Consider the following 27,697-nt stretch of genomic DNA (forward strand, 5'->3'; position numbering starts at 1 on the left):
GTTGGAAAGTGCATGCTGGGAAGGAAAAAGAGGAATGTGTTTCTGCAGGGATGGAGTTGCAGCTCCACCTGAATGACAGAAAGTAATCCCTCCGCGCTGCGTGCGTCTATCCTCTTCACGGAGTTGACAAAATACTGACCATATATTCATGAGCCTAATCCCCAACATGAGAAACGCGCGACAAAGGCGAAGGGCTTTTCAATTAGATCGCCCACTTTATCTGGGGGGTGAGGAGAGAGCGAGGGGGGCGTCACAAAACTTCCTTTAAACCCCCTTTAAAGGCGCTAAATTGGTCTTAACATCTGTAAAACCATGTCGATGGAAGCGAGTCCCCTTTGTCATTAATGAAGTAACAAACCACTTCATCAAACGGCTTTCACACACACACACCTCATCGAGTTAATACCCCTAAATCCCCCCCCTCCCCTCCTCCATTGGATCTAATGCAGGACTATTACAGCAATCAATGCGTATTCTCCTCCGTTTGACCCATCTTTGGTGCCAGAGCGAATCGCGTGAAATTACCCCGCGGATTAATGTAGTCCCTTCTTTTTATTGTGTGCATTTGTGAAGCCTCTTCTTTATTCATCCGCAGCTCTTGTTTTACAGGTCTGCAGGTCAGACACCTGTTAATCACTCAATTTAGCGCCAACAAGCGGGCATTACATCCCATAAGGGACATTTCTGCACATGCATCACACAAAGTCACACCTGCTAAATGAAGCAGAATGCAAAAAAAGCAGGAAGCGAAAAAAATAATATAAAAAACAATTTTCTCCTGTGAGCTCCATGTGTTTTTATTCCTTTGCTGAAGCGCACTGAGGCGTGTGTGTTTCTCCCCTTTAGGCTTTAGATGAGATTGTCCGGGGGAGTTGTAATCTTATTGTGAATATAACTAATGAATGGCAAACCAATTTGTCCCTAATATCTGGGGAATGCTGGGAGGCGGGTGACCTGCTGGGCGCGAGGCTTAAACTTTCTTTGCAGCGCAAAAAGGCGAGAAAATTGAAATGCTGTCGCGGGGCAATGGCTGCGGATTTATAAAGTCACACTTGTTGGATGTGTGCTCTTTCATTCAAGACAGACAGGCCTGCACTTGGGATTAGACCGTGAGGCTTTCTTGTTGCATGAATGATCCTGATAATGAATGTTGATGGATGAATACAGTCCAATCATGCGGCGTTTTCTTGCAAATTGCGCAAAGAAGAAAATGATTTGGGTGGATTGAGCAGGGCCGTAACGCGCCTCGCGCAGGTTAATCCAGGTGTCCAGCAAATGTCTGACTTCCCATTTCCATCACCGCCTCCACCTCCCCTCCCCCCCCCCTCCCCCCGGACTTGATTTGGCCCGTGATTTGGATTCTCCCGGGCCTCGTTTCTCCCACCACGACCCTTCCTGAGAGAATAGGCCCAATCACTCCACCGCCTCGGCCGGATCAGTCCTCACTCAGTCCCCGGGAGAGGAGCTCTAAAAGGCGCTTTGATGAACAGCCTCCCCCCTCCCCTCCTCCTCCTCCTCCTCACCTCTCCCCCCTCAGAAAGAGCTGAATAGCCGGGCCATGGCACTGCGCTCCCCTCTCGGATCGCCCCTTAATTCCCCGTCTCTCTTGCTCTCATCCAATTAGCTCAGTGTATTAAGCGGTTTATCGTCTCATAACCGGCCTTTCAGCTCCAACAAGGGAGACACTTTGCAATAGGACCGGCTCTCCTTTTGACACCTCTCGGCTCCTGTATGTTCCCCCAGCTATGAATAACTGCAGCAGAATGGAGGACTAATTCCCTCATCAAAGCAGGGCTTGTCCATCGCTGGTCAAAACGACAAGCAATAAAGCTTAACGCCACAATACAAAGAGACTTGTTCGACCTTATTAGCTTAGCTGGGTCGAATTAATGCAGGGATTCAATTTGATGGGTTTGCTCCAAACTGGGAGGACAAAACTGGGAGGACAAAACGGGGCCTCACTTAAAAAGCTGCAGCCTGATGAGGGATGGAGGAGGGCTGTAACTTCAGGGAGAAGGAGCAAAACAACAGGGCAGAAATGCATTTAACTTGAGTAAAAGCACCAAAGTATAGCCATCAAAATGCACCTCAAGTTACAAAAATTAGAGTCCTGATTCTGCACTTTGATTTGATTTTAATCCATGATACAAGTGTGCATCCTTAATGTTGCAGCTGCTATAAGATGAGCTTTTGGGAACTTTATTTTAGCCTGTACCTCTTGCAAAGGGATCAATACAGTTTTTGCTTAATGGGTTGTATTTTGTGTAACTAATCTGAGTCTTCAAAGTATACAAAGTAAATAAATGGAGTAAAACAAATATGTTTAGCCTCCAATATAGACATAACTTTAAAGAAATACTTAAGTAAAGTACCTCAAGTTAGTGCAAAAATACAACTTTTACTAAAAAGTACAACAGTATTAGTATCAAAAAAGTCCTTTTTTTGCGTAAATCCCATAGTACAATATTTATGAATTACTGATGCATTTATATATTAATAAAGTTGTAGAAGCTAAAGTTACAGCTTTTTAAAGATCAGGGTTCATACACTTTTTCACCAATGACTTCTCAATGACTTCTCAATGACTTTTACCTAATTTTCCATGACCAAAAAAATAACTCTTTCTCAGCGGTACCACTGAAAATGGTTTATTTTAACATGGAACAGGAAAATAAGGTCTGCATATGAAACATGTTGTGCCTATCTAAAACAAATCCAGCTAGCTTCTAAAGCAACTAAAATCTCTCACCAACAAAACACCTCGTCAGTTAAACGCCATTTTACGTTTCATTACTATACGATACAGTATTTATTATCATTATAGTATTACTATTTCGGCGATTAGATAAAATATAAATTATATTTGATGCAACTTTAGTTAAATTTCCATGACTTTTCCAAAACTTTGGGAAAAATATTGTTTTCCATAACTTTTCCAGGGCCTGGAATTAGCATTTTGAATTTCCATGACTTTTCCAGGTTTTTAATGACCGTAAGAACCCTGACAGATATAATTACTGCCACATAGCTTGTAAATTCCACCAAGACGTCAATAAAGTTTTATTTAACCTATACCAATGAAATTGTTGATTGTATTTTGTATTAATAATCTGAACACAAGGTAATTAAAGCAATCAAAAACATGTAGTGTTAAAAGAACAACACTAGCCTCTGAATTGTAGTGGATGTTTAAAGCTTCAGAAAACAGAAAAACTCAGGTAAAGTACTTTTAAAAATATGCTCAGGTGAGAGCATGCACTCATAGCTGCAGGTCTGCACATCAGCTGCAGGTGATTACATCCCAAATGTGGCAAAGTGTAGGAGAAGGAGCGTTGCTGATATGATTGAATAAATATGTAAAGTTATGAGGCTGTAAATGCACTTTCTCTCACACACAGCATGTTCTATCCATTGCATAGTGAATCATGGTTTAAGTGTTCAGCCCACTTAAGGTTGCCTTCACAAGTCACAGTGGTTTCAAGTGATTTGTGAGGCGTGCAGTGTTTATGGAAATGCACGCTGCAGGATGGAGTAAAAAATCCCTCCACTGTATTAACACAAAGAGAGTTCTCTGATGGGAATGGTGAAACACTTGATGAAGCGAGTAACTGAGCGTTAACTACGGCGGGGAATGCATACGGCATTTAGAGAGCGTGGTTCAATGTATCAAAGTATATGCAGATGGGTTTATGAAGCCATTGAGTCCTGTTACTAATCTTGGCAACAAACACTTTGATTTGACATGATCACTGTTTTAGCCAAAAGCAAATATTCCTACTGTTATTTGATTAATTATCTAATAATTCTTCACTCCAGTCAAGAAATAATAAAAATCCTATTAGAAATGACCAGTTTTTTCTCCTGAAGTCGAGTAAAAGTCACAAAAATCCTGTTCCCATATCAAATATTTGTATTTATCACCAATAAATATTGCATTTCTTAATATTTACTTACGACTTCTCTGACTGTCCGGCCGCAAAGCCCATGCATTCGCTTTTTCCTGAAATAGAAAATACTAATTTTAAATTGTTATGGCCAAGTAATCTTCCTATATCAGCTGTAGTTTTTTAGCAAATGGTGCTCAAACCGTATTAAACCGTGCATTCGGTGGGGACTATTTACAGCTGCGGAGTAATACTCGATGATGTGAGTTACGGTGGGACAAACTCAGGTTTTTAATAAAGAAACATGTCACCCAGAGCACATTTATGGTGTTTATTTTGTATGGATTTTGGACAATAAGAAGAATAAATATGTACTGTATGGCTGGTTTTGGTCTTTTCTTGAAGTTTGTAAAAAACAAAATATCTGGAGACTTTATCCTTTAAATATGGGGGCAAAATGGAACCTTCGATTGAGGTAAAAAACAGGAGACTTAAGTGGAAACCGGCAACATGAAGACACTAACGGATATCTATCGGACCGTATACGTCACACAATAACACAACACTAACATCTGATCCATTCAGCTTTTTTTATTAACGTTTCAATATCAAAAATCGTGGACATCACAAAAAAATCATTACATACATCCACCTGAGCAATGCAAGTGGGATACATCGAAAATTACAGGCATTAAAACACAATTTGCACAAAAGAGGAGAAGTGAGAGGGATGAAATGGCTTCAGGCAGCGGAGGAGGAGAAGATCAGCTGTTCGATACGGAGACAAAAGAGCCAGGGAGTGTGTGTGGCCTCCATCACCCCTGCATCCTCTGATCTCACACACACACTCGCACACACTGACACACACACTCTCACACACACGGGATGAATGGTGGTAATCAGAACAAGTGTCCGATCGCTGCAGGCCTCCAGCGGTTTTTACAGGCCGGGGTCACTATCATTGGCTAATTAGCGTCTTCTGGAGGATACTGGCTGCTCTGAGAAGAAGTCATTTTACACACACACACACACACAGGCACACACAGGCGCACACACACACACACACAATAGATGTCATTTAGGTATGATTGCTACTCCCCTTTATCATACAGCGTCAGGGAGATGGGGTAAAGTCACGAGTGTCCGTGTGGAGGAGGTGTGATTGGGTTTTTAAGTCTAATAATAAGCCCATTTAGTTCAGAGAAGATGATATGAGGGTCAAGAGGTCAAAGCCTAAAATCACCAATATATTCGGAAACCAAAAACAGGAATAAAACAGTTGAGCAGAAGACCAATCGACGAGTAGATATCGAGAATTACTGGATTCATATCCTTAAAGTGAACATTAGGACTTTAAAAGGACATCATCTTGAAACTCAGATGAATATTTGTACATGTTTCTGACAGTTAATATCTAGAAGATAATCTACAGATGAATCGATAAGCAAAATATTGTGATCTGCAACTTCAGTAGACAAATCGATGAGGATCAGCAACACCAAAATATTTGGATAACCGAACAATCCTAAGTCGTTTTTCATGCAAAAAGGGCATAAAAGTTCATTTTCAGCCTCTCAGATGTTATCTATTTCCTGCTTTCCTTTCCTTAAATGAATATACATACTTTTAAAGACACGATCTTGGACTTTGAGGATCTGGAATAGACCTTTCTTCACCAAATGTATGAGTTGAGTGTGTGAATGTCCCGCTGTGAGTGTGACGTCGGCGCTCCTCGGCAGGTGTCGTCTCTGCAGGTGTGTGTGTGTGTTACTTGAGGGAGGAGAAGGCCTGGAAGAGTTTGGCCAGGTTGATCTCCGAGTATCCGCTGGTGGCCAAGGCGTTGTCCGGCACTTCCTTCAGCCTCCGGTACACCTCCTTCTCTCTGCTCCACTGCTTTACACGAGCTAAAGGGGACAGAAGAGAAACAAAGGAGGTATCATCAGAGGGGGATATACAGCTGTATTTATAAAGCCCTTTAAAACCTCCGGGCCAAAGTGCTGTACAGTCAGATAAACAACAACAGCTCACACACCATTAAACAAGTACAAGTAAAAACAATAGACATTTAAAAGCAACAATCTAAAAGATGTCAATACGCTAAGGAGAAGAGGTGGGTAATAAAGACTTTAAATGTAGTCTCTAATCTTAAGTTGCAGTTTGACACACTTGTACTACACTTAAAGGTGGGGTAGGTAAGTTTGAGAAACCGGCTCGAGATACACTTTTTGTTATATTCCATGGAATGCTCTTAACATCCAGATAGCAATGAATATCTGAAGTGCTTTGACAAAAAATCCATTAAAAAATGTCATCTGTGGAAGCTGTAATACTGTAAAAACGACCAAGCCGGCCCGGCTAAAATAACTGGATGGCCTACCTGCCTGTCAGCCTTCCATCTGTGCACAAACTTATCTTGTGCCCTCATTGGTCATGTGCGCGTTCGTGTGTGTTGGAGGAGGGGCTCTATAAGGAAGTGGCACATTTTCTCTGGTTGTGTATTTTCAAATTCTAGCGCACTCGAGCTGGTTTCTCCAAAATTACCTACCCCACCTTTAAGTATTTAAATTTTACATCAAGAAACATTTTCAAATAGTATTTCTACTCTTACTAAAGTAAAGTATTCACCAGAGCTCAATGGAAGATCATTCACTTTCTCAACTGCATCAACATTGTGTGTGTGTGTGAGAGAGTGAGAGAGAGAGAGAGAGAGAGAGAGAGAGAGAGAGAGAGAGAGAGAGAGAGAGACAGAGACACACACACACACACATCGATAGTAAAGCCCGATGAGAGCATGAAGTCGATATCTGGTCCCTGTTATCCCCTCGGGGGGCCGTAATAAGGCCAGAGAGAAGACTGCCGTCCTGAGCCACCAAAACCAAATCTTTACAACATTATTCTGAAGACGAAGCGCCGCCAAACCAAGAGATAACACACCGACAGAGGGAAGAGAGCAAAGAGATGGAGGAGGTGAAGAAGAAGAAGCAGGACGATGGAAACGGGAGGAAGTTTGGTTTCGTCTGCCACTGATCTGATTTTACATTATTCATCTATTTGGTTATTATTAGGGTTCTTCTACCGCAGAAGCAGCGGGATCACATATATTTAAACATCGCCCAGAACATCTTGGCTCACTCATGGTAACATTTTCTGAAGTGTAGAGAAGTCCTTCAATAAAGAAATTCATATTCGACTAACTGTCGTGAAATCATGACAACAAAAGTAGTGTTAATCGAAAGATCTGTGAATCTGAATCCACAAAGAATCGTGAAGAGGCACCACTTTCAATCTTATATTAACCAGTGATTAATGGTTATTGATGTGATCAATACATTCTGGAAAACAAGTCATTTAGCATGAAAAAAGCGTATTATATTACAAATGAAACTTAGTTTGAATGAAACCAAAAAGACCTGCAAGTCTGCTAAAGGATAAGTCTTTCCAATGATTACCATATTATGAAACTAGGACTGCAACAAAAGCTGAAACTATTCGACTGAACACGAACCGGCACATATGCTGATAATCCATGTTCTCAAAATAACAACCAATAAAGGGTTAATGCTTTCAAATGTGAATAAAAGCAAGACCTTTGGACTCTGGTCGACACCTTGAATCTTTACTATTTTCCGACATTGAATCCAGTTAGAGCGACATCCCTTCTGGACATCTTCAAATCCATTGTTTGTTGTTTGAGTTACCTCACATTTTAAAAGGTGGAACTTATTTTTGATCAATGATTAGATAATTAACCGGTGAATCAACAAATCCTTTCAGCTGTACTTTACCACTGTTTTACTACAAGCAAACACATTAAAAACGGCGGCTCTTATTTATCTAGATCACATACTGTATTTAATCACACACACACTCTCATACACCACACACTCCATATGGCGGTGGACATGTCCGAGCCATCTCCTGTCTCGTCTTCCTGCCTGCTGCATTAGTGGCTGCTGGATAAATACCACACCACCGACTGGCCAGGGAACAAAGGTTAGACACACACACACACACACACACACACACACACACACACACACACACACACACACACACACACACACACACACACACACACACACACACACACACACACACACCACACACACACACACACACACACACACACACACACACACACACACACACACACACACACACACACACACACACACACACACACACACACACACACACACACACACACACACACACACACACACACACACACACACACACACACACACACACACACACACACACACACACACACACACACACACACACACACGATTGATGGTAGTTAAACACTTAAAAAGCCCAATAACTCAGAGTCATGGCGACTAAAAAAACACGTATGAGACAAACAGTAACGGTGTGGTTGACTTTAACGCCCGCCGCAACTATTACCAGATAATCCTCGTGTTAGCGAGGGAGAAAAGAGGGGAGAGAGGGGGAGACAAACTAGTCTATTTATCTGGGGGGAATAGAGGAGGGTGATGATGCATGATCAAGCGAAAGCAATCATGTCATCATTTCTGAAAGGTAGGAGAAAAATAATTCCTCGTTCCCCCTTCCTCACTCCTTTCTCTTTCTCCACCTCAATCACTGTGTGGCGAACAGATAAAAGAATGATTTAAGAGTCACCGAGGGGGGAAAGAAAGAGGGAGAGACCTGGCGGCAAGTCGGAGCGCAGTGGGGAGTGCAGTTCAAATAAATAGCCTCCCTTAAAGAGGCGGGAAGGAGAGTGCCTGGAAGGCCGTGAAACGAAAAAGGGCGACGAGAGGGAAATAATAACAAGACCGATGACTGGAATAAAAAAGATGGAGACTGAGAAAAAAATCACACAAATCCAGCGTCACATCCTTAAAAACTTTGCCTAATTGATTGCATTAGACGTCCTCTCTTCCTCACACACACTCGGAGTGTATCAGGGGTTATCTGGGCTCTAACTAGGTGTTGTCACACACTCGCGCACACTGGGCACGAGTAGATCGGGGCTCTGCACGCTCTAACTAGGTGTAAATACAATAACAAGCCTGTAATTAAGTGAGCATGATGAAGTTAATGGAGATCGGCCATTGCGTCGGCCGCCTCCATGAATATTCTATTAGGCTGGTGGCGACGGGCAGCTGGAATAGCAGTTAATTTAATCACCACTCGGAGCACGGGGAAACTTCTTTGTGTGAGTGTAATTGCACAGAATGAATAATTGATTTGACAATCGCACCCGTGGATTTTGCCACCCCGCTTTGTACCGCCGGAGAAAGGGAGGGTGGAAGATGAAGACGGAGAGAGAGAGAGAGAGAGAGAGAGAGAGAGGGAGGAAGAGAGAGAGAGAGAGGGAGGAAGAGGAGTGGGAGGGGAGAAGAGGAGCAAATGCAGAGTGCTGAGAGGTGGCAGGGAAGCTGTCGGTAAATGGATCATTAGAAAAGCGCAGCTCAAGGACAATTTATATTTTATCAATGCGGCAAAATTACATTATTGCTCACACACGCAATCATACTGCCCACACTCAAGATTGAGACCTGGAGGGGGGAGGAAGAGGAGGAGGAGGAGGAGGAGGAGGAGGGGGAGAGAAAGGCAACAGATAGACAGAGAGCGAGGGAGGGAGGGGGGAGATAAAAAAGAAGCCAGAGAGAAGAAAAGTGACATGAAATGATTTGAAAGTCATTGATACGGGATGTTCCCAGCTAAGGAATGGACAGCATGTTTTTTTCATGGTGTGTGTCTGTGTGTGTGTGTGTGTGTGTGTGTGTGTGTATAATCTATTAGAGATCTCCTGCAGAGGATAAAATTACCTCCATGTTTTACTCAGTTGCAGCAATCAGGCACAAAAATGCAATATACATGTAGATAAGACAGGCTTACAAATGTGCACGCACACTGGAGCACTGCAACACACACACACACACTGGAGCACTGCAACACACACACACACACACACTGGAGCACTGCAACACACACACACTGGAGCAATGCAACACACACACACTGGAGCACTGCAACACCCACCCACCCACACCCCCACACACACACACCCCCACACACACACACACTATAAGTTACTCTATTCTACTTTAATGGGCTTTATTGTGTATTTCAGTACACTTGTGAGCATGTATGTGCAGTACGGCTGCTCAGGCACTGCAGTACATTATCTCTTTCGTTAATGTTTATCTTATTCAGGTAAACAACAACAATGCAGAGCTGAATACTAGTCATATTCCAGGATGCATGTAGGATTAAAGCAAGTGTTCATTGTGATGGAGGAATATGTCACTAATATCAGACACAGATTTCACAATAACAGAAATTAAGTGATAAGGAAACCTGTAAATATCCAATTATTCCAACTTAACTCCCCAACCATTTGATCATGTTATGATATTGTTAGAATACCCCGGTCAAGTAGTGTTTTTTACTGAATACAGTTAGCTTTTAACAGCTAACGTAAACTAGCTCTCCTGAATTCTACACAGCTCACAGGTTGTGATGGACAGTAAATGGTACTGGCAGTAATATAGCGAAACGAGTACCGTCACATTGTCCATATTCAACAATCGACTGGGTGCCGATGCATTGGTTTTCTGGACCTCCCTGCTATCAGAGATGACTTGTTAGCAGGCCTGTGATTGGGTAATACTGAGAAATATAGTTCAGCTTAAACAATAGAATTTATTCCATTAAGAAAAGTTGACTTGTATCAAAAAGCCCCCACAATCAACTGAAATAACTATGTATGGAGACAAATACTTATACTACATATATAATACTTTAAAAAGCATATTGTCTTATCTCTTCTAATACCAGATCAAACTATTTACATTCCCCAGAAGCTCTTGCCTATAGGTGTAACCGCAACACTCCCACAGCGCAGAGTAGGGTGTGTAGGATTGTACGTCTCCTCCCTGTAATCTGTGGCCCCTGGGTGAGTAATGCAGTAATGTGGGGTATTACTTCCCCAGGACTGAGAGATAACACCTTAAATCTATATTTTATAGCAGCGTGAGTGGGTGTATACATGCATCCTGCTCTATTTGAGGCACAAGCGTGTGTTGGATATTAGTCATTTGGTGTTTTTGGACACGATTAACCGATAAAGTCACGCATTGTAAAACAACAGGGACTCATACCTGCTGAAAAACACATATTCTGCGAGAAGAACTGATAGACAATTGTCATCAATGTTACCTCATCCTGCTTCATTGTATAATTATGCAACTTTAGGTATGCCACGCCAAGCAAGAGGTGTTCCTTTTGTTGTCATGAAGGCAAACAAATGACTAAACTTAATAATCTAGTAAGCTAAAAGGACTGTTTAACCTGTAACGTGTCACAAATGTTTCAGACACAAGAAGTTAGGAATATCAAAATGATCTTGCCGCAGTGAGTGAAATGTCTGATTCCTGAATTATTAACAAGATGCTAAACGGCTCTCTAACCATGAGACGTTTGGTGTACTGTAGTATACACATGTCCAACTCTATTACTGGGTTAATAGTGTACTGTGTTGCAAGTAAGGCTGCAACTTAGTCTTTATTGATTCATCTGCAGACAATTCATTGATAACCTTTCTGTCTGTCAAACAGCTAGAAAAGCAAAATCTTAAAATGTCTTGTTTTGTTGATTTAAGTCCAAATACCCTCAACACATTTAGTTTGAAATGATATCTGACTACTCAATTTAAAGACTGGACTCTAAGGACTCCTGCTTGAAAAAAATCCCAGAAACAAATCATCAATAATCCAAAAAGAAGTCAGCAATTATCTTTCCGTCGCCTTTTCCATTAACCATTTCAGCTCCGATAGCGAGGCACAGAACGAGAGGGAAACTCCGGGCGCAGAACAAAAACACAGCCAACAACAAGAACGTAAAGAAAGGAGGAGGTTTAAGAATTGATTGGCTATGATTTCTTGCATCTGGGCAAAGACAGAAATAAAAGAAAAGCAAAAATGGAGTCTATAATCATGTTAGTAACCCCCCCCCCCCTTCTCCTCCAATCCCTCCATCTTCTGAGTGGTCATCTGTTGATTACACGTTATATTTACCTCTGCTGTCTCACCCTTTCGCTGCCACACACACTCGGACAAATCCAGGCATACATACATAAATAACATACATACATAAATATTTAATCAAATAAATAAATCACTCGGCCCGGCGGCCCTTTCTAATCAAGTGACATCAATCAGGGGGAGAAACGGGTAAAGAGGCTTCGCGGCAGACGCCTTCTGAGCGCTGGAGGAGCGTCTATTTGAGTCCAAGGGGGGAAATATACGCTCCATGTCCCATTATGGGAGAAGGGCTATCCTTTCGTCAGCGCGCCCATTACTCCCCCTATCATTTCCCCAAATCTAAAACCTGTTTTCAATCAACACAGCCAAACGAGTGCCTGTCCAAGAGAGGCAGAGAAGGGGAGAACGCGCTGGAGATGGACAGAGAGGGTGAGGAGAGAGGGAGAGCGATGGAGGGCTCTCTCCTTCTTTCACCCAGTGATTGGAGCGTTTTGCATTCGGTATGTGTGTGTGATTGAATCCGTCTCTTAAATTAGGGCTGTCGACTCGAGGAGCTGAATGTCCTTAACCCGCTCTCCCCGTATCCAATGCGCCGCTACTTCTGTGTGTCTCAGTGTGTGTGTGTGTGTGTGTGTCACATCATTGGTGAATACTTTAAGTGTAGCCTGGGTAAAAGGTTTACGTTGAGCCATTGATTGCTAATGGTATGTTGTGTGTGTGTGTTTGTGAGGAAGCATTGTTAAGGCATCAAAATTCAAACTTCAATAGCTGCTGTAGTAACTTGATTTCTGTTCGAGAGGCGGAGCAACCGAATAAAAAAATGAATAAAATATGGCTTGTTTTAACAACCGCACAAAACTTTAACCAAACAGAGAAATGGTACTGAAGGTGAGGTTAGTACAGTAGCTAGCAACATGAGTGTGTGTGTGTGTGTCTTACTTCTCTCGTCACACTGCAGCACTTTAGCCACTGCATGATCCCAGTCGAAGATGAACCTGTAGAAGCACAGCTGGTTGTACAGCGCCTTCTCCGAGTACTGTGGAGAAAACACACACAACACAATCTGATAAATATTATATTACACTGAATTGAATATGTAATCATAACAGAGAGACTGCATTTGATGTGAATATGTCATTGCATGGCCGACAAACAATCCAATTGAAGGAATAGTTAAGGGGGCTTGTATGAGTTTGTACCCCATAGTCATGAAGTTAAGAGAGAGACATTTTAGACACATCAGTTACAGTGTTCATTTGGCTGGCTTCTCCTCTTAACTGCAGTTTCCACAGCAGTTCAAATGACAATCGTTGGGAGCAGGTCAAATCGGCTCTTGCTACTTAATTCCACGAGTTACATGAAGGCAGGCCAAAATTAAACTTGGCTGCTGTCTGGTGTTGTGTATCGAGTGTGAATTCACCGTACAACTCACCATATGACTGTTTTTTTACACCAACAGAGTGAGACTTCATGTCTGAGTCAGCTCCATATTTAATCAACACGTAGCTTAATGAGTATCATAACGGAGTCCGAGTGCCTTGAGTATTACAGTGCTTAAAGAAGATTAGCTAGCTAAAACTGTTTGTTTTCACTTGTTAACAACTTCAAATATCCCAAGAGGTCAGATTCCATTTAAATGCCTGATTATAAGACCAACAAAAGGAGGTCGTTAAATAATGCAAAATATTATTAGAGTATTAAATAGTGGCCATAATCTTGAATTGCTACAGTCAACGCAACACTTCTCTCTTTGACCTGGTCACACACACACCCACACCCCCACACACACACACACACCCCCCCACACACACACACACACACACACATACACACACACACCTTTAACTTCTTGCATGTACATAAGCAGGTTATTAATCCCTGTTATTTTAGAGAGCGGAGCCCACGACAGGGCAGCAGATTAATGAACTCAGTTTTCCACTTTGACAAACAGGTAGAGAGAGACCGTGACTGCAGAAATGTGCTCTCCACTATTCCTGCCTGAACACATCTCCCTTCCTCTGTGTGACACGGCAAAGCAAGAAAACAAATTTGCTTGCTTTGTTAATCTCCACTGCAATTAACCGGAGCCACACGACAGCCTGCCAGCGCGGGGGAGAGAGAGAGGAGGGGGAGGGAAAGAGAGGAGGAAAGGGTAAAGATACAGAAAGAAGATGGAGAGACAGAGAGAGAGAAAGAAAAGAGGGGATCAGGCCTGAAATACCCTCCCTCATAATAGTTTGTTGTGATAAGCCATTGTGAGAGAGGCATGCGAACAGCCGAGGCTGTCAATTTGATTAGCCATTATACTGCATGTTTAATTGCAGTTATTGGCTCGTCATTTCCCCGCAACGCTGGAGAGGGCACGCTAAGCCCCGACCCCACACTGCCATCAGGTGTGCGCCGAGTGCTTTATTATTACCGCCAGGAAGAATCCCCTGACAATTCCTGTGTGAGTGTGTGTGTGTGTGTGTGTGTGTGAGGGAAGTGAGTTTGTGTGCACCCATTATACCTGCCAATCGGCAATGTGCGTAATTGTAATTTCAGTTTTTACTGCTGTGGCGTAATCAAGTGGCAAGAGTATGTAATGCAACTAAATGCAAACTATGTGATGTGTGTGTGTGTGTGTGTGTGTGTGTGTGTGTGTGTGTGTGTGTGTGTGTAAATGTGTTTAATGGCTCTCTAGGGCTGCCCAATTGGCACACACAGCTGTTGACCGTTGATGCACGGCCTAGTCAACAACCAAAGCATGCACATCCCATAATGGAGCCTCGGTTACGGTTGCCAAGGTTGAACAAGCTCGATCGGCACAAACGCTGCACACCACTTCTTCCTCTGCACACAAAACACACACACACACACACACAGACACACACACACAAACAATGTAATGCTGATTGTGGGCGGGCCTGTCGCTGCACACTGATTGATTGACAGGTGTCAGAAAGGCGTGGCTAAAATGTTACAGGGTTGTTATTGAATTTAGAGCCCCTCCACCCCACCTCACACACACACACACACAACACACACACACAACTACCTCGTCATTCAGCTCGCTGCTTTGTTCCTGCACTGACACCATTTCAATTTGCTCCACAAATCTGCAGCATTTTCAGCCTGACTGCCTAAGGAGCAAACCAGCTGTGAAATTGCCTCTCTTCGGGAGCGTCGGACCCCCCCCTCTCGTCCTCGTACCCCTTGCCTCCCTCTTCCCTGACTGACTCCCCCTCTAACACACACATACACACAGTTAAGAAAGAGGGGAATGTGTGTGTGAGGGAAGAATGGAGACGGGATGTATAGAATAAAAGTACGAAATAAGAAAAGGAGGCTAAGTCGCACAAATTGATCCAAATCACGGAGCAACAGTTTGAAATGGCTCGCACAATAAAGCGAGCACTCAAGACTTCCTCGGAGTCTTAAAAACACCTGTCTCCGTCTTTTAGGGGACACACACATCCGACCTCCGCAGAACTTTGGCACTATACCGTCGTTTTAAGTACACTGGTGAAGCAGTAAATGTAGACCATACGTCTCAGTGTGTGTGTGTGTGTGTGTGTGTGTGTGAGGAAATACAAAAACACACTGAGGTTATAGGGGATGGAAAAGACCATTGGAAGATAATATGGCAGAGGCACAAACAAGGCCTCGGCGTCACACTCTCTTCTGCGGGTAATCTGCAAACGGTGAAAGCTACGATATATCCGAACCCACACACACACACACAGCTGCAGAGAGGGAGGGAGGGAGAAAGGGAGGGAGACGGAGAGAAACAAACATACATTTTCCCTCAGCTGTGAGGCCACGAGGCTTTAAAACTCTTGAGCTTTTTTAGATGCGATGAGCGTTATTGCCGGTTGTGGTAGTCACGCCGATCAGCTTCACAAGACACCATAATGAGTCAATATATGTAAATCTTTACTAGGCAAACACGGCGGGAAACAAAGGCATTTAACTGGTGCTCTCGCCCGCAAGCCTCCAACGATTCAGCACCGGTAATTTCTCCCCATTGAAAGGCATAATTGCCCGCTATTTGAAGATATTCATGCTCAATTTTTGAAATTAATTTCAATTGGAGGGAAATGTAGAAATGTCATCTCCAGTGAAAGGGATTTGATTTCAATTATCCTCGCTCAAAGGACTGTGATTTCCAAATACACTTAAGCAAAATTATGACAAGAATTTTTGTTCGGCGAAATTCAGTGTTTAAAGAGCGATTAGGCGATAATGGGGCAGCTTTGAGCCGGCAGTGAATGCAGCCGTCTCCCTCTGAAAGGCACTCAATTATCTCTGATTGCTCCCGCTATAATGTATCAAATAGAGATACCTGCTATTGCCGTAATTTGTGTGAAAATTAACATGCTGCAATTTCCACTAGAGGGAAAAAGGGAGCTCTAATGGGCGCCTGAGCGTACATCAATAAAACGAAGGGAGAAAAAGAGAGTGACAGAAAGGGAGGGTGAGAGGAGGAGAGAAAGAGCAAGCCAGGAGAATGAGTATAAGAGCTAAGGAGGGAGGGGAGGGAGAGAGAATGAAAAGAAAAGGAACCGTGAATAAAAGCGAGAAAGAAAAGGAAAGTCAGGACAGAGATCTGAGACACTGTGAGAAAAAAATAGCCCATTTGAGTTAAGCGCTGTGGAGGGAGGAGGGGGAGAAAGAGGGAGACATGGAACAGAAAGACATTTAATTTACTGAAAATATTACAAATTGCACCTGTGCATAACTCCCCCAAATTACCAACCAATCAAGGCAGAGTGCCTATTACTCTCCCATTACATGGAGATCAGATCACGCTCTGAATCTGTGTCCAGAGAGGAGGGGGGGGGGAAGGGAGGAACGAGAGGGAGAGATGGAGGGAGGAAAGAGGAGCATCCACAGCAATGCTAAATGTCCCATGATGCAACAGAGGAGAAAAAGGAGAATGCAGTCACAAACAAGACGCTCCTTTACAAACGCTCCAAGTGTTTTTACTGAGGCACAAAGAAGAATCCGAGTGATATTATCTTCATAATCGACAGAAAAGGGGCTCCATGAGGACGGCGGATGCTTCGTCTCGCCTCGTTGTTCGAGCTCAGACTATCTACCAGCAGCTCAAACCGCTATGAATGGCCTCTTGAGTACTTTGCATAATTGGCAGCAATTTAAAATGTAAGCTGCTGGGCTATTAATCTCCATGCACTGGCTTGATTCAGATAACAGTGTTACCTAATAGTGAGAAGTCACTGTTAGTCGAATGGGAATCATGCTTCCTTCAGAGGGAAATATCTCTCCTCAAAGGAAGTCAGGAAAGGATCTGCAACATGTATGAGGGATGTAACTGGTACTGGTTTCCGTATGTTCTATATCGTATCGCCTTAGAGGGCTGCGCCTATACTCATAGAACAGGGGGGTCAAACTCAATTTCATCACGGGCCACGTAGGAATTATGGTTGCACTCAAAGGGCCGGTTGTAACTTTAAGACTATATCAAAATACATATATATAAAATAAGGCATTATATTACATTATTGCCTCTGCATTGGATTATTATCAGATAGGGTAATAACTTCATAATTAACTACGTCTGAAAGCAGAAGTCTAGGGCATGTAATTGCAAGTCTCTTCAGTGAGAATGTTACAAAATGATTTAAAAAGAAAAGCCAAATTCTGGAAAAGAAAGTCAACAAAAAAAAAGTGACATTTTGAAAAATAAAGTGACATTTTGAAGAAAAAAAACTGACATAAAAATAAAAAATCAAATTTGAGATGCATTGTGGGACATGTAGTTTATGGGCAACGTGCTTCTGTAAATCGCCATGTAACCGTATAATAAACATATTATATTCTTTCAGAGCTCTTGTGGGGCCACAGAAAATGAAGTCGCGGGCCGGATTTGGCCCCCGGGCCTTGAGTTTGACACCCCTGTCATAGAAGCTGGGTTACAGTACGTAACCCCAGTTTGTTTGCAGGATTATAGGAAAACTACTCGCCCAATTTTCATTAAACTTTAAGTAAGGGTGTACGTTGGACTAAGGGAGAAGCCGGTACATTTCGGGATAGATACACTAATTATCTTAGAGACAGGGCTTTTATCAAGCATCAAGAAACCACAATTGGTAACGTCACACTGACTACGTCCACTTTTCAAATGACTTTCCTTTATTAAATATTGCTTACTTATTTGACATTTAAGTTGATTGTAAATTAAGACTGTTATTTTACTTATCAATGTCTTTTTTTGTTTGAAATGCTGGTGTAATTTCTATTTGTAATGCTGGTAATCATTAAAGGTCTATCTTTTGATGTTGCATGCAAAGGAATATGTTTATCAAGTTTGGCTGCATTACTTTTTTATATATGCTATCTTGATTAATCAATTAGTCTTTTGATGTATAAAATGTCAGATAAGTGTTTCCAAAAGCCCTTAAATGTCTTGTATTGTCCACAACTCAGTCATATTCAGTTGACTCTCATAGAGAAGTAAAGAAACCAGAAAATATTCACATTTAAGAAATCAGAATATATGCATGTTTTTCTTTACAAAAATCCCAAAAATTATGAATCTATTAATGGTGATTAATTAGATAGTTGACAACTGATGGATAAGTCTTTGCCGCTCCACGTGAAGGAGTGCAGAGAGAAGCAGATAACGTGATTTTTCAGGGTGGAGGAAGGGTGCCAGAGCGAGCACAGAGAGTTAAATGTTTCATTCAGCCGCAGTTTAAAGTGCCACGGCCCTCAGGCACAGCAATGGCCGCCTAAGTGGCTTCAGTGACAGCAGAAATTGGCCTTCTGGTTTACAACCTGTCGCCACAGAGCCAGACACAGCAAAGCAGCCGAGAGGGGGGGGGAGGAAGATAAAGAAAAATGACAAGAGAGTTAAGGCAAGGGGTGAGACATGGACAGAGAAATGATTGAACAGTCAAATTGAAAGGGAGAGTGTTTGTTTTAAATCCAGTGCTCAGGCTAACAAAGTGTTCATAAGACGACCTGTCACACACACACACAGTTTCACACACACTCACATGCACTCGCAGGACGATTATCACCGTGTATGTGTGTAATGTGATACTAATGAGTAATGTACAGAACATATGTGAGAGAGACTTCAGCTCCATAGCACCATCACCTGGACAAACCACTCAGAAATCAACAATGTGCCGAATCTGTGCCGTCATCTCAGCCTCTGAGACTGTGTGTGTGTGTGTGTGTGTGTGTGTGTGTGTGTGTGTGTGTGTGTGTGTGTGTGTGTGTGTGTGTGTGTGTGTGTGTGTGTGTGTGTTACCTCTGGTCTGAGCGTGGCCCTGGTGCAGGCGGGGCAGATGGGTCCGTGTCTGGAGAAGGCGATGGGCAGACGTCTGGTTCTGTTCATGCAGGCCTGATCTTCACACAGCAGCCATCCCTACGAGAAACACACAACACACACATTTACTACAACATCTGGGAAACACACACACACACACACACAAAGTGTCAATATTGATAATGGATTAATCCATTCTCCGTTAACAGCTTCTGAAATTTGATGATATTCTGCTTTTATTTCGTTGTACCAAATACATGTTAGGGCTTTGTTTCCACAAATCAAGACATTTAGGAACATTTTCATCAGTTTTCTGACATTTCATGATGATTAAATCAATATTAAGACAAAAATAATACACTTTTTTTAGTATTTCCAAGATTTCTAATGAGTTGAAAAACATCCATGACCAACAAACGGTCTCCTTTCAGTTTGTAATCTCGTTCCTGCTCAGGTTGGACTACTCTTAAGAAACCCAGAACACCACAATAGATCAATCAATAGAGTAACAAATAAAGTTTTAAAATACATTCTGCTGCATTGAGTCATTTCTTAATATCCTGTATGTGGTTTTTACAGCACTCGTCAAACTCCACTACTTTCAAACTTTCAAATTGTAGCTTATCCACGGCCCTGATGAAAACATCTCATCAGAGAAAACATTCAGCCGCCTTACGTGATTACTTATTTATAAAAGGTGGCCGTTTATTTTGTTGATAAAAAGGCGTTTTAAAAGAAAACTTCACCACACTGTTACTCTGTGTGACAAGCAGCTGGAGGAGAGGGGCGGTCCAATCAAATCAAATAAAAAGAGTTTACATCTGACTTCACATCTCTCTTTACAATGTATCTTTGTGGGGGGGGGGGTCTGGCTCGGTGAGTACTTGTCAGACAGGCAGAGCAGCGGACAGCTAAACGGCAGTAGTTAGGACCCCCTGTGGTGAGGCAGTGACCCTGGGCAGGTGCTGTGGTCTCACCCTCTCAATCTTCGGTATTCTTCGAGCTCCTGCACCCCCCCTTCTTCTTATTCCCTGTCATTACTCAGGGGGTTTAAAGAGGAGGGGGGTTAATGCCCAACTAATGACAGAGCATAAGACCCACCACCATCATTCCCCCCCCCCCCCCCAAAGAAATCTATGTATCCTTCCTCCCTTTCATTCACTCAAAATAAACCCCCTCAAACCCCAAAGCACCTGTCTTTCTCTGCCCACCGCCCACCCCCCACCCCTCTCTTATTGATTTGTATGTTCAGCTTTGTCTCGTCCTCTGATCAGTTTGTGAGCAGCAGCTGAAAAAGAAATAGTAAAGATTGTTTTTTCTTTACAGCGAGCTCTACAGTAAATAACCACATCTCACCGTGCAGAGGCCTTCGATAATCTGTCCTATCAAGAAGGAACAACAACACACTGAGGCTGGTTAAAGCAAACCTCCAGGGACAGATCTGAGTTTTAATTTAAGATTATTGATGCTTTTAACACTAGAAGCGCCAACGGGTACATGCTACCCGCAAGCTGTTTCTTGATTGTATGTCACTTTTTTTTCAATCAAATATTCAAGTCTCCCAGTCCGTGACTTTTCCTGAAAGTGTGTTATGTAGCACCCTCTGTTGTAAAAAATGCCAGCGGGTAATATTTACCTTATAGAAAATGCAGTGATTTTCGCGAAAACATAAACATGACGTGTTGCTATAGCAACGCCTGTTGTTTACTGCGGTTCCTTATAGATAGATAGAGAGAGAGATAGGGATGGATGGATAGATGGCTAGAGATAGATAGTTATAGAGATAGATAGTTATAGAGAGAGAGATAGAAGCGATAGAGCTAGCGAGCGCGCGCGCGAGAGCGCGAGCGCGCGAGCGATCGCGCTCGCGCTCGCGCGCGCGCGCGCGCGCGCGCTCGCTCGCTATCGCTCGCTCGCTCGCTCGCGGCGCTCGGGCTGGCTGGCTCGCTGGCTCGCGCTCGCGTTCTCGCGCTCGCTCGTTCTCTCGCGCGCGCTCGCGCGCGAGCCGCTCGCTCGCGAGAGATCGCGAGCGAGAGACAGATCGTAGTTATAGCTAGATAGTTATAGATAGATAGATAGATAGAGAGACACTTTGCACATACCTCGGTAGCGATCTTTTATACTTCATGCAGAGTATACAAATATGAAAAGCTGAGAGTCCCAGATTCTATTGGTATAGTTTCATCACTGTGCGATCAAAACTCACTCTTAACCCTGTGTTCTCTAGAATGATAAATAAAAGAACATTGTACCTTGAAAATCAATGCATTCTAATAGCGGGTACATTTGACCCGTTGGCGGTTTTAGGTATACAGCGACCCCTGGCAGTGCTAGTGTTAAACCTGACACTACATTAGATTTCATTTAGCTGACGGTTATATCCAATAAACTATGAGGATACAAACTCAGCACAACGAGAAACTTGCAAGTGCATTCGCTCCAAATACGCTAAACCATTTTAAGTGCTAAAATGTTAAACAATGTGCTACCTCTTTTAACTACGACTATTTGTTGTGTGTTATGTGTAATAGCAGAGGTGCAGTTGAGTGGGTTTTCAGTCTGCAACGGAAGATGCTAAGACCTTCAGCAGTCCTCATATCAAAAGGGGAGCTTTATAGATGAATCTAAAGAAGAATTGGGGGGGGCTGTGGCTAAGTGGATGGGGTGCTGGACTTCGAATCAGGGGGTAGCAAGTTCGAGTCCCACTGCAGTCAGCATGTCGTTGTGTCCCTGAGACACTTCACCCCAAATTGCTCCTGTGGGGATTGTCCACAGTCGCTTTGGATAAAAGCATCTAACAAATGACATGTAATGTAATTTAATTTAATTTAATTTAATTGATGAACTTACATCAACTTCTAATAAATCATTACCTTGATGTCAGGTGTTTAGGGGTTGCAAATAGGCTCATCTATGTGGCTAAACATCATGCTAACAGTAATCGTTGGGACTCATATTAAGGTCTGTGAAAAAGTCTGCATGTGAGTTAGATTCGATCAGGTTCACTGCAGAGTTCATTTGACATTGAAAAAGGCAGCAAATCGAGTGCTCCAGAAATCTGAAATGTTCTGTTTTTGATAATGGAGTTTGGCGGCTAAAACAAACTGTGTTTACGTATATTAAATTACTCCTGTCAGGTTCTCCAAATTAGTGGCTTGCCAGCTGACATCTACTTGAGGTAAAACACTGACTGTGGAGAAGTACTTCAAACAACCCAACCACACAACATCTGCACGATCCCTTAAACACATATCCAATAAAGCTCGCTGCTAAACTGGCTCATTGTGTACAGTAGATAAACCTTTTACAAACATAATCTGAGAGCAAACTGCACATTAAACTGTAAATGTGTTCCTTATTATGCAACAGGAAATGTGAGACTAGACAGGGAGAGATGCATGCAGGCCACACACACACAGCCAATGGAAAACACACACATATGTCCCAAATCAATTAGAAAGTCCCAGAGTTCACAGCTTTACCCACAAACCCCAGCTCCGAGACTAATTATCCAAACACCTCTGCTGCTCCTGTACAAAGAGCTGAGCATCATGGGAAATGAGTCTGATGAACACACACATGCAGGACAATGGAGGAGGGAGATATGAGAGCGTGATATTAAACACGCGGCAAAATGTTTGATAATTTATTTGTGTGCATTTCTTATGACACAAGCCTTGGCACACACTGCTGTTCCCATGGGAGAAATGAATACACACACACACACACACACACACACACACACACACACACACACCACACACACACACACACACACACACCACACACACACACACACACACACACACACACACACACACACACACACACACACACACACACACACACACACACACACACACACACACACACACACACACACACACACACACACACACACACACACACACACACACACACACAAATCAGGAACTAAGATGTAAACTACATCAAAAAATCAATTTGAATATATGTTAGGAAGGTTTTTATTGGACTATAAGTTTGTATATCTCTTAGTTTTAAAATGTGCCTATTTAATGTGTGTCAGTTCGGCCATTAGCACTTGTACACACACACACACACACACACATTTATAAGACACACATAAAAAGTGCTCAGGACTGACAGTGATGAAAGGGGGGGGGGGGGGGAAGTCACCCACAATGCCCCTGTGCTCCACCACTGTGACCCAAAACCAATCCACTCAGAAAAATAAAAATAAATTGAGATGAAGTGCAGCAGCAGTGCTGTGTGAGCCTCCCAGAAAACAAGGAGCACATGAGGAGCGAGGCAGCAGGGGAAAAAAAAAATCTAATTGAGGCATTTTTCCGGCGCGAGGGTGGGGGGGGCGAACAGTCGGACGTGAGAGAATAAAAGCTCATAATTGCATAATTAGTGCAGTGGATACCTGACACACTGAATGCAGACGTCAAATGAGTTCCACATAATTTAACCAAACGGAGGCCACGAAATCCACCCTCTCCTGGTCTGTGTCGGGGTTTGTTTGAACACCCTCACCTCCACTGAAACCTCCTGAAAAGCCTCTTCTGTTAAAGCTACAGGAAAAATAACCTTTTTATTTATTCTCCAGTGCTGCCGTTAGTGACCCTTGAACGACGGCTTAGCACTGAAACAATTAGTCCGTAAATCATTAAGTCAATAAGTCATAATTAATTGACAACAACTGTGATAATTTATGTATTAATCAAGTCGAGTCTAGTTTATTTATGAAGCACGTTTTCATTCATCCAATCAAGTCGTTTGTCGAGCAAAACACTCACTCTGCAGTGTTGGTCACACAGACTCAAGGGCATTTCCCCCACTTCTGATATTATACAGACTTAACAGTTCATTAATTGAAAATGACAGATTAATTAACAATAAAACATAGTAATTCACAGTTCTCTTACAATGCAGTGACGCAACAAACAGTACTTGCTAATTAAATCAATTAAGTGACAGGACAACTTATTTCGCTAGATGTTTCCATGTGAGTCAGTGTATTCTAAAAGTGTATTTATTTATATTTTAAAGTGTCTAAATGTCCTTTTTTATTAATTGTATTTAGATTTTTTCATTTTCCTCTCTGTAAAGTACTTTGTTTAGATAAGTGTTTCTTTTAAAAGTGTATTTATCATTACATTTATTAAGATTTCATACAAATTGCAAGCTGTATGTGACCAACTTCTTGCTAATTGGGCTCGAAAATTAGTTTTTTTAATTATTATTTTGATTACAGTATATAGAAAATGCTTGTGTGTGCATCCAAAAGCGAAAAACCTTGTCTTTATATTCATTAACTAGTCCAAAAAATGTCCGAAAAGCAACGTCTAGTGACATTTTGTAATTGTTTGCAAGAAAAAATGACAAAAAAAATCAATTATGCAAATAGATGATTAATATTCTGCTAATCTGCTAATCATTTCAGATGTATTGTCAGTGATCACACAGTGAAGAGGCCTCTCTGACATGACTCCTGTAGCAGAGGAATCCACCTGCCACACACACACACACCACACACACACACACACACACACTGAAGTGAATAGGGCTCAAATGGTTCCACTTTGTACCTCCTCCGCTTAATCAAAGCTTCTCTATTCAACAATTTGACCTTTTGTTCAAAACAGGATTATCACCTTCTCTGGTCTTCATTCACCCTTTCTCTCTCCCCCCCCCCCCCCCCCTCCCCTCCCCCCTTTCTTCTCTCGCCCCTCAGCCCGTTTCCAGGGGCGACCCGCGTGACGAGGGTAATTGCAATAATTTGTTAAACGCCATGGCAACGGTGGTTAGATGGGAGGGGTTTACGGAAAAAAAAAGCAGAAGAAGAATTGGGAGGTTCAGGAAACAAGCGAATCTCTCACTCTGCCAACGGGACGAGAGGAGGACAGGACGACAACAGTGTGTGTGTGTGTGTGTGTGTGTGTGTGTGTGTGTGTGTGTGTGTGTGTGTGTGTGTGTGTGTGTGTGTGTGTGTGTGTGTGTGTGTGTGTGTGTGTGTTTAGGAGAGAGTGTGTGTGCGTAAGAGAGGGTGAACAAGTGTTTGCCCATTCTCAGGGTGCTGCTTTATTGATAATGGGGGGGGGGGGGGACAGGAGGTAATTTCACTAATGATTAATGTCTCTGTGGTCCGAGCTTAAGACGCCGACACACATGCACGTTTATACATCTGCACACACACACACACACACACACACACACACTTTCCCTCTATCTGGCCAGACAAACAGCTCTATTTGAACTCTCCCTCGGCCTGAAAGGAATCCTTAATTACACAATATTACCCCTCTTCATTGCCCCGCAGTGTGTGCTGTGTCCGCCGCTGCTCAGCCTCCAGTGGTGTGTGTGTGTGTGTGGCTGTGTGGCCGTGTGTGAGGTGTAAGTATTCAGTGGTAGCAGCTGTTTCACACATCGTGACAAAGGGGTTGAGGGGTACTCGCTCCCCGCACATTCACCAAACTAATTGATTTCTGTTCAGCACTGTGGGAGAGTTACCCCCACACACCCACACACCCACCCACACACACACCCACACACCCACACACACACCCACACACACACACACACACACACACTTTTACAGACAGTGCATTCCACGCTCTTAAGACGAAGGTGTTAGAAGCAGAGAGAGAGAAACCTCTACAAAGACAACACAGGCATCCAGTTTATTTCATAGTCAGTACAACTTTCCCTGCACACTGTTGTTTCTATTGGAGCTAAGAATATATTGTCAGAATCAATAGAACAATATATAACGACGCAAATACAAGCAAAGATAATGTCTGTGTTGTCCTGTAGTGTTTTGTGTCAGAAGTGGGTCATTCTGCCTGAAACTTAGCTTATACCCTAAGGAATTATCAAACTTTAACCTTCACATTAGCTTAACATTCCCTGGAGACAAGGCGTATGTTGAAACATCAGATTACACAATAACAAGACTTCAAAACGAATTGTGCAATCGTCTGCACTATTTCTCCAATAATCTCCGTCCACACCAACAAGCTTGAAAATATAACACATAATAATGGTCACTTTCAGGTGTATATCAGTATGTAGTGTCTCTACTTTAAAGAGTCCTCTCCTGCTGATGTTCAGGTGTATATCAGTATGTAGTGTCTCTACTTTAAAGAGTCCTCTCCTGCTGATGTTCAGGTGTATATCAGTATGTAGTGTCTCTACTTTAAAGAGTCCTCTCCTGCTGATGTCCAGGTGTATATCAGTATGTAGTGTCTCTACTTTAAAGAGTCCTCTCCTGCTGATGTTCAGGTGTATATCAGTATGTAGTGTCTCTACTTTAAAGAGTCCTCTCCTGCTGATGTTCAGGTGTATATCAGTATGTAGTGTCTCTACTTTAAAGAGTCCTCTCCTGCTGATGTTCAGGTGTATATCAGTATGTAGTGTCTCTACTTTAAAGAGTCCTCTCCTGCTGATGTTCAGGTGTATATCAGTATGTAGTGTCTCTACTTTAAGAGTCCTCTCCTGCTGATGTCCAGGTGTATATCAGTATGTAGTGTCTCTACTTTAAAGAGTCCTCTCCTGCTGATGTCCAGGTGTATATCAGTATGTAGTGTCTCTACTTTAAAGAGTCCTCTCCTGCTGATGTTCAGGTGTATATCAGTATGTAGTGTCTCTACTTTAAAGAGTCCTCTCCTGCTGATGTTCAGGTGTATATCAGTATGTAGTGTCTCTACTTTAAAGAGTCCTCTCCTGCTGATGTTCAGGTGTATATCAGTATGTAGTGTCTCTACTTTAAAGAGTCCTCTCCTGCTGATGTTCAGGTGTATATCAGTATGTAGTGTCTCTACTTTAAAGAGTCCTCTCCTGCTGATGTTCAGGTGTATATCAGTATGTAGTGTCTCTACTTTAAAGAGTCCTCTCCTGCTGATGTCCAGGTGTATATCAGTATGTAGTGTCTCTACTTTAAAGAGTCCTCTCCTGCTGATGTCCAGGTGTATATCAGTATGTAGTGTCTCTACTTTAAAGAGTCCTCTCCTGCTGATGTTCAGGTGTATATCAGTATGTAGTGTCTCTACTTTAAAGAGTCCTCTCCTGCTGATGTCCAGGTGTATATCAGTATGTAGTGTCTCTACTTTAAAGAGTCCTCTCCTGCTGATGTTCAGGTGTATATCAGTATGTAGTGTCTCTACTTTAAAGAGTCCTCTCCTGCTGATGTTCAGGTGTATATCAGTATGTAGTGTCTCTACTTTAAAGAGTCCTCTCCTGCTGATGTTCAGGTGTATATCAGTATGTAGTGTCTCTACATGTCTCCATGCTTTAATGTTCAAAAAGCTCTTTATTGTTCTCATACTGCCTGTGCTGCAGCACCTCTTTTCACCCTCTGTCTGAAACCAGAGCCTAGATTGCTCTGATTGGTTAGCTGGCCGGCTCTGTTGTGATTGGTCGACCGCCTAGAGATGTCCCGCCCCTTAGCCTATCACCTACAATGTGTTGGAGCGCTAGCCAATAGAAGTGCCACTGTGAGACATAGAAAAGTGTCACAGTGTTGACTGACGAAA

General features: G+C 42.7%; 1 protein-coding gene across 1 annotated transcript in view; it reads right to left on the bottom strand.

Annotated features, from left to right (window-relative positions):
• Nucleotides 1-4,460: 4,460 nt before the first annotated feature.
• Nucleotides 4,461-27,697, bottom strand: part of pola1 (polymerase (DNA directed), alpha 1) — a gene marked incomplete in the record, with an annotated part of 69,428 nt that continues 46,191 nt past the window's right edge. Inside the window, 3 exon segments of the mRNA XM_034132627.1 lie at nt 4,461-5,788; nt 12,842-12,938; nt 19,164-19,280. Coding sequence (XP_033988518.1) covers nt 5,652-5,788; nt 12,842-12,938; nt 19,164-19,280 — 351 coding nt within the window.

This window comes from Trematomus bernacchii, unplaced genomic scaffold (genome assembly GCF_902827165.1).
Source record: "Trematomus bernacchii unplaced genomic scaffold, fTreBer1.1, whole genome shotgun sequence".
NCBI classification, from domain to species: domain Eukaryota; kingdom Metazoa; phylum Chordata; class Actinopteri; order Perciformes; family Nototheniidae; genus Trematomus; species Trematomus bernacchii.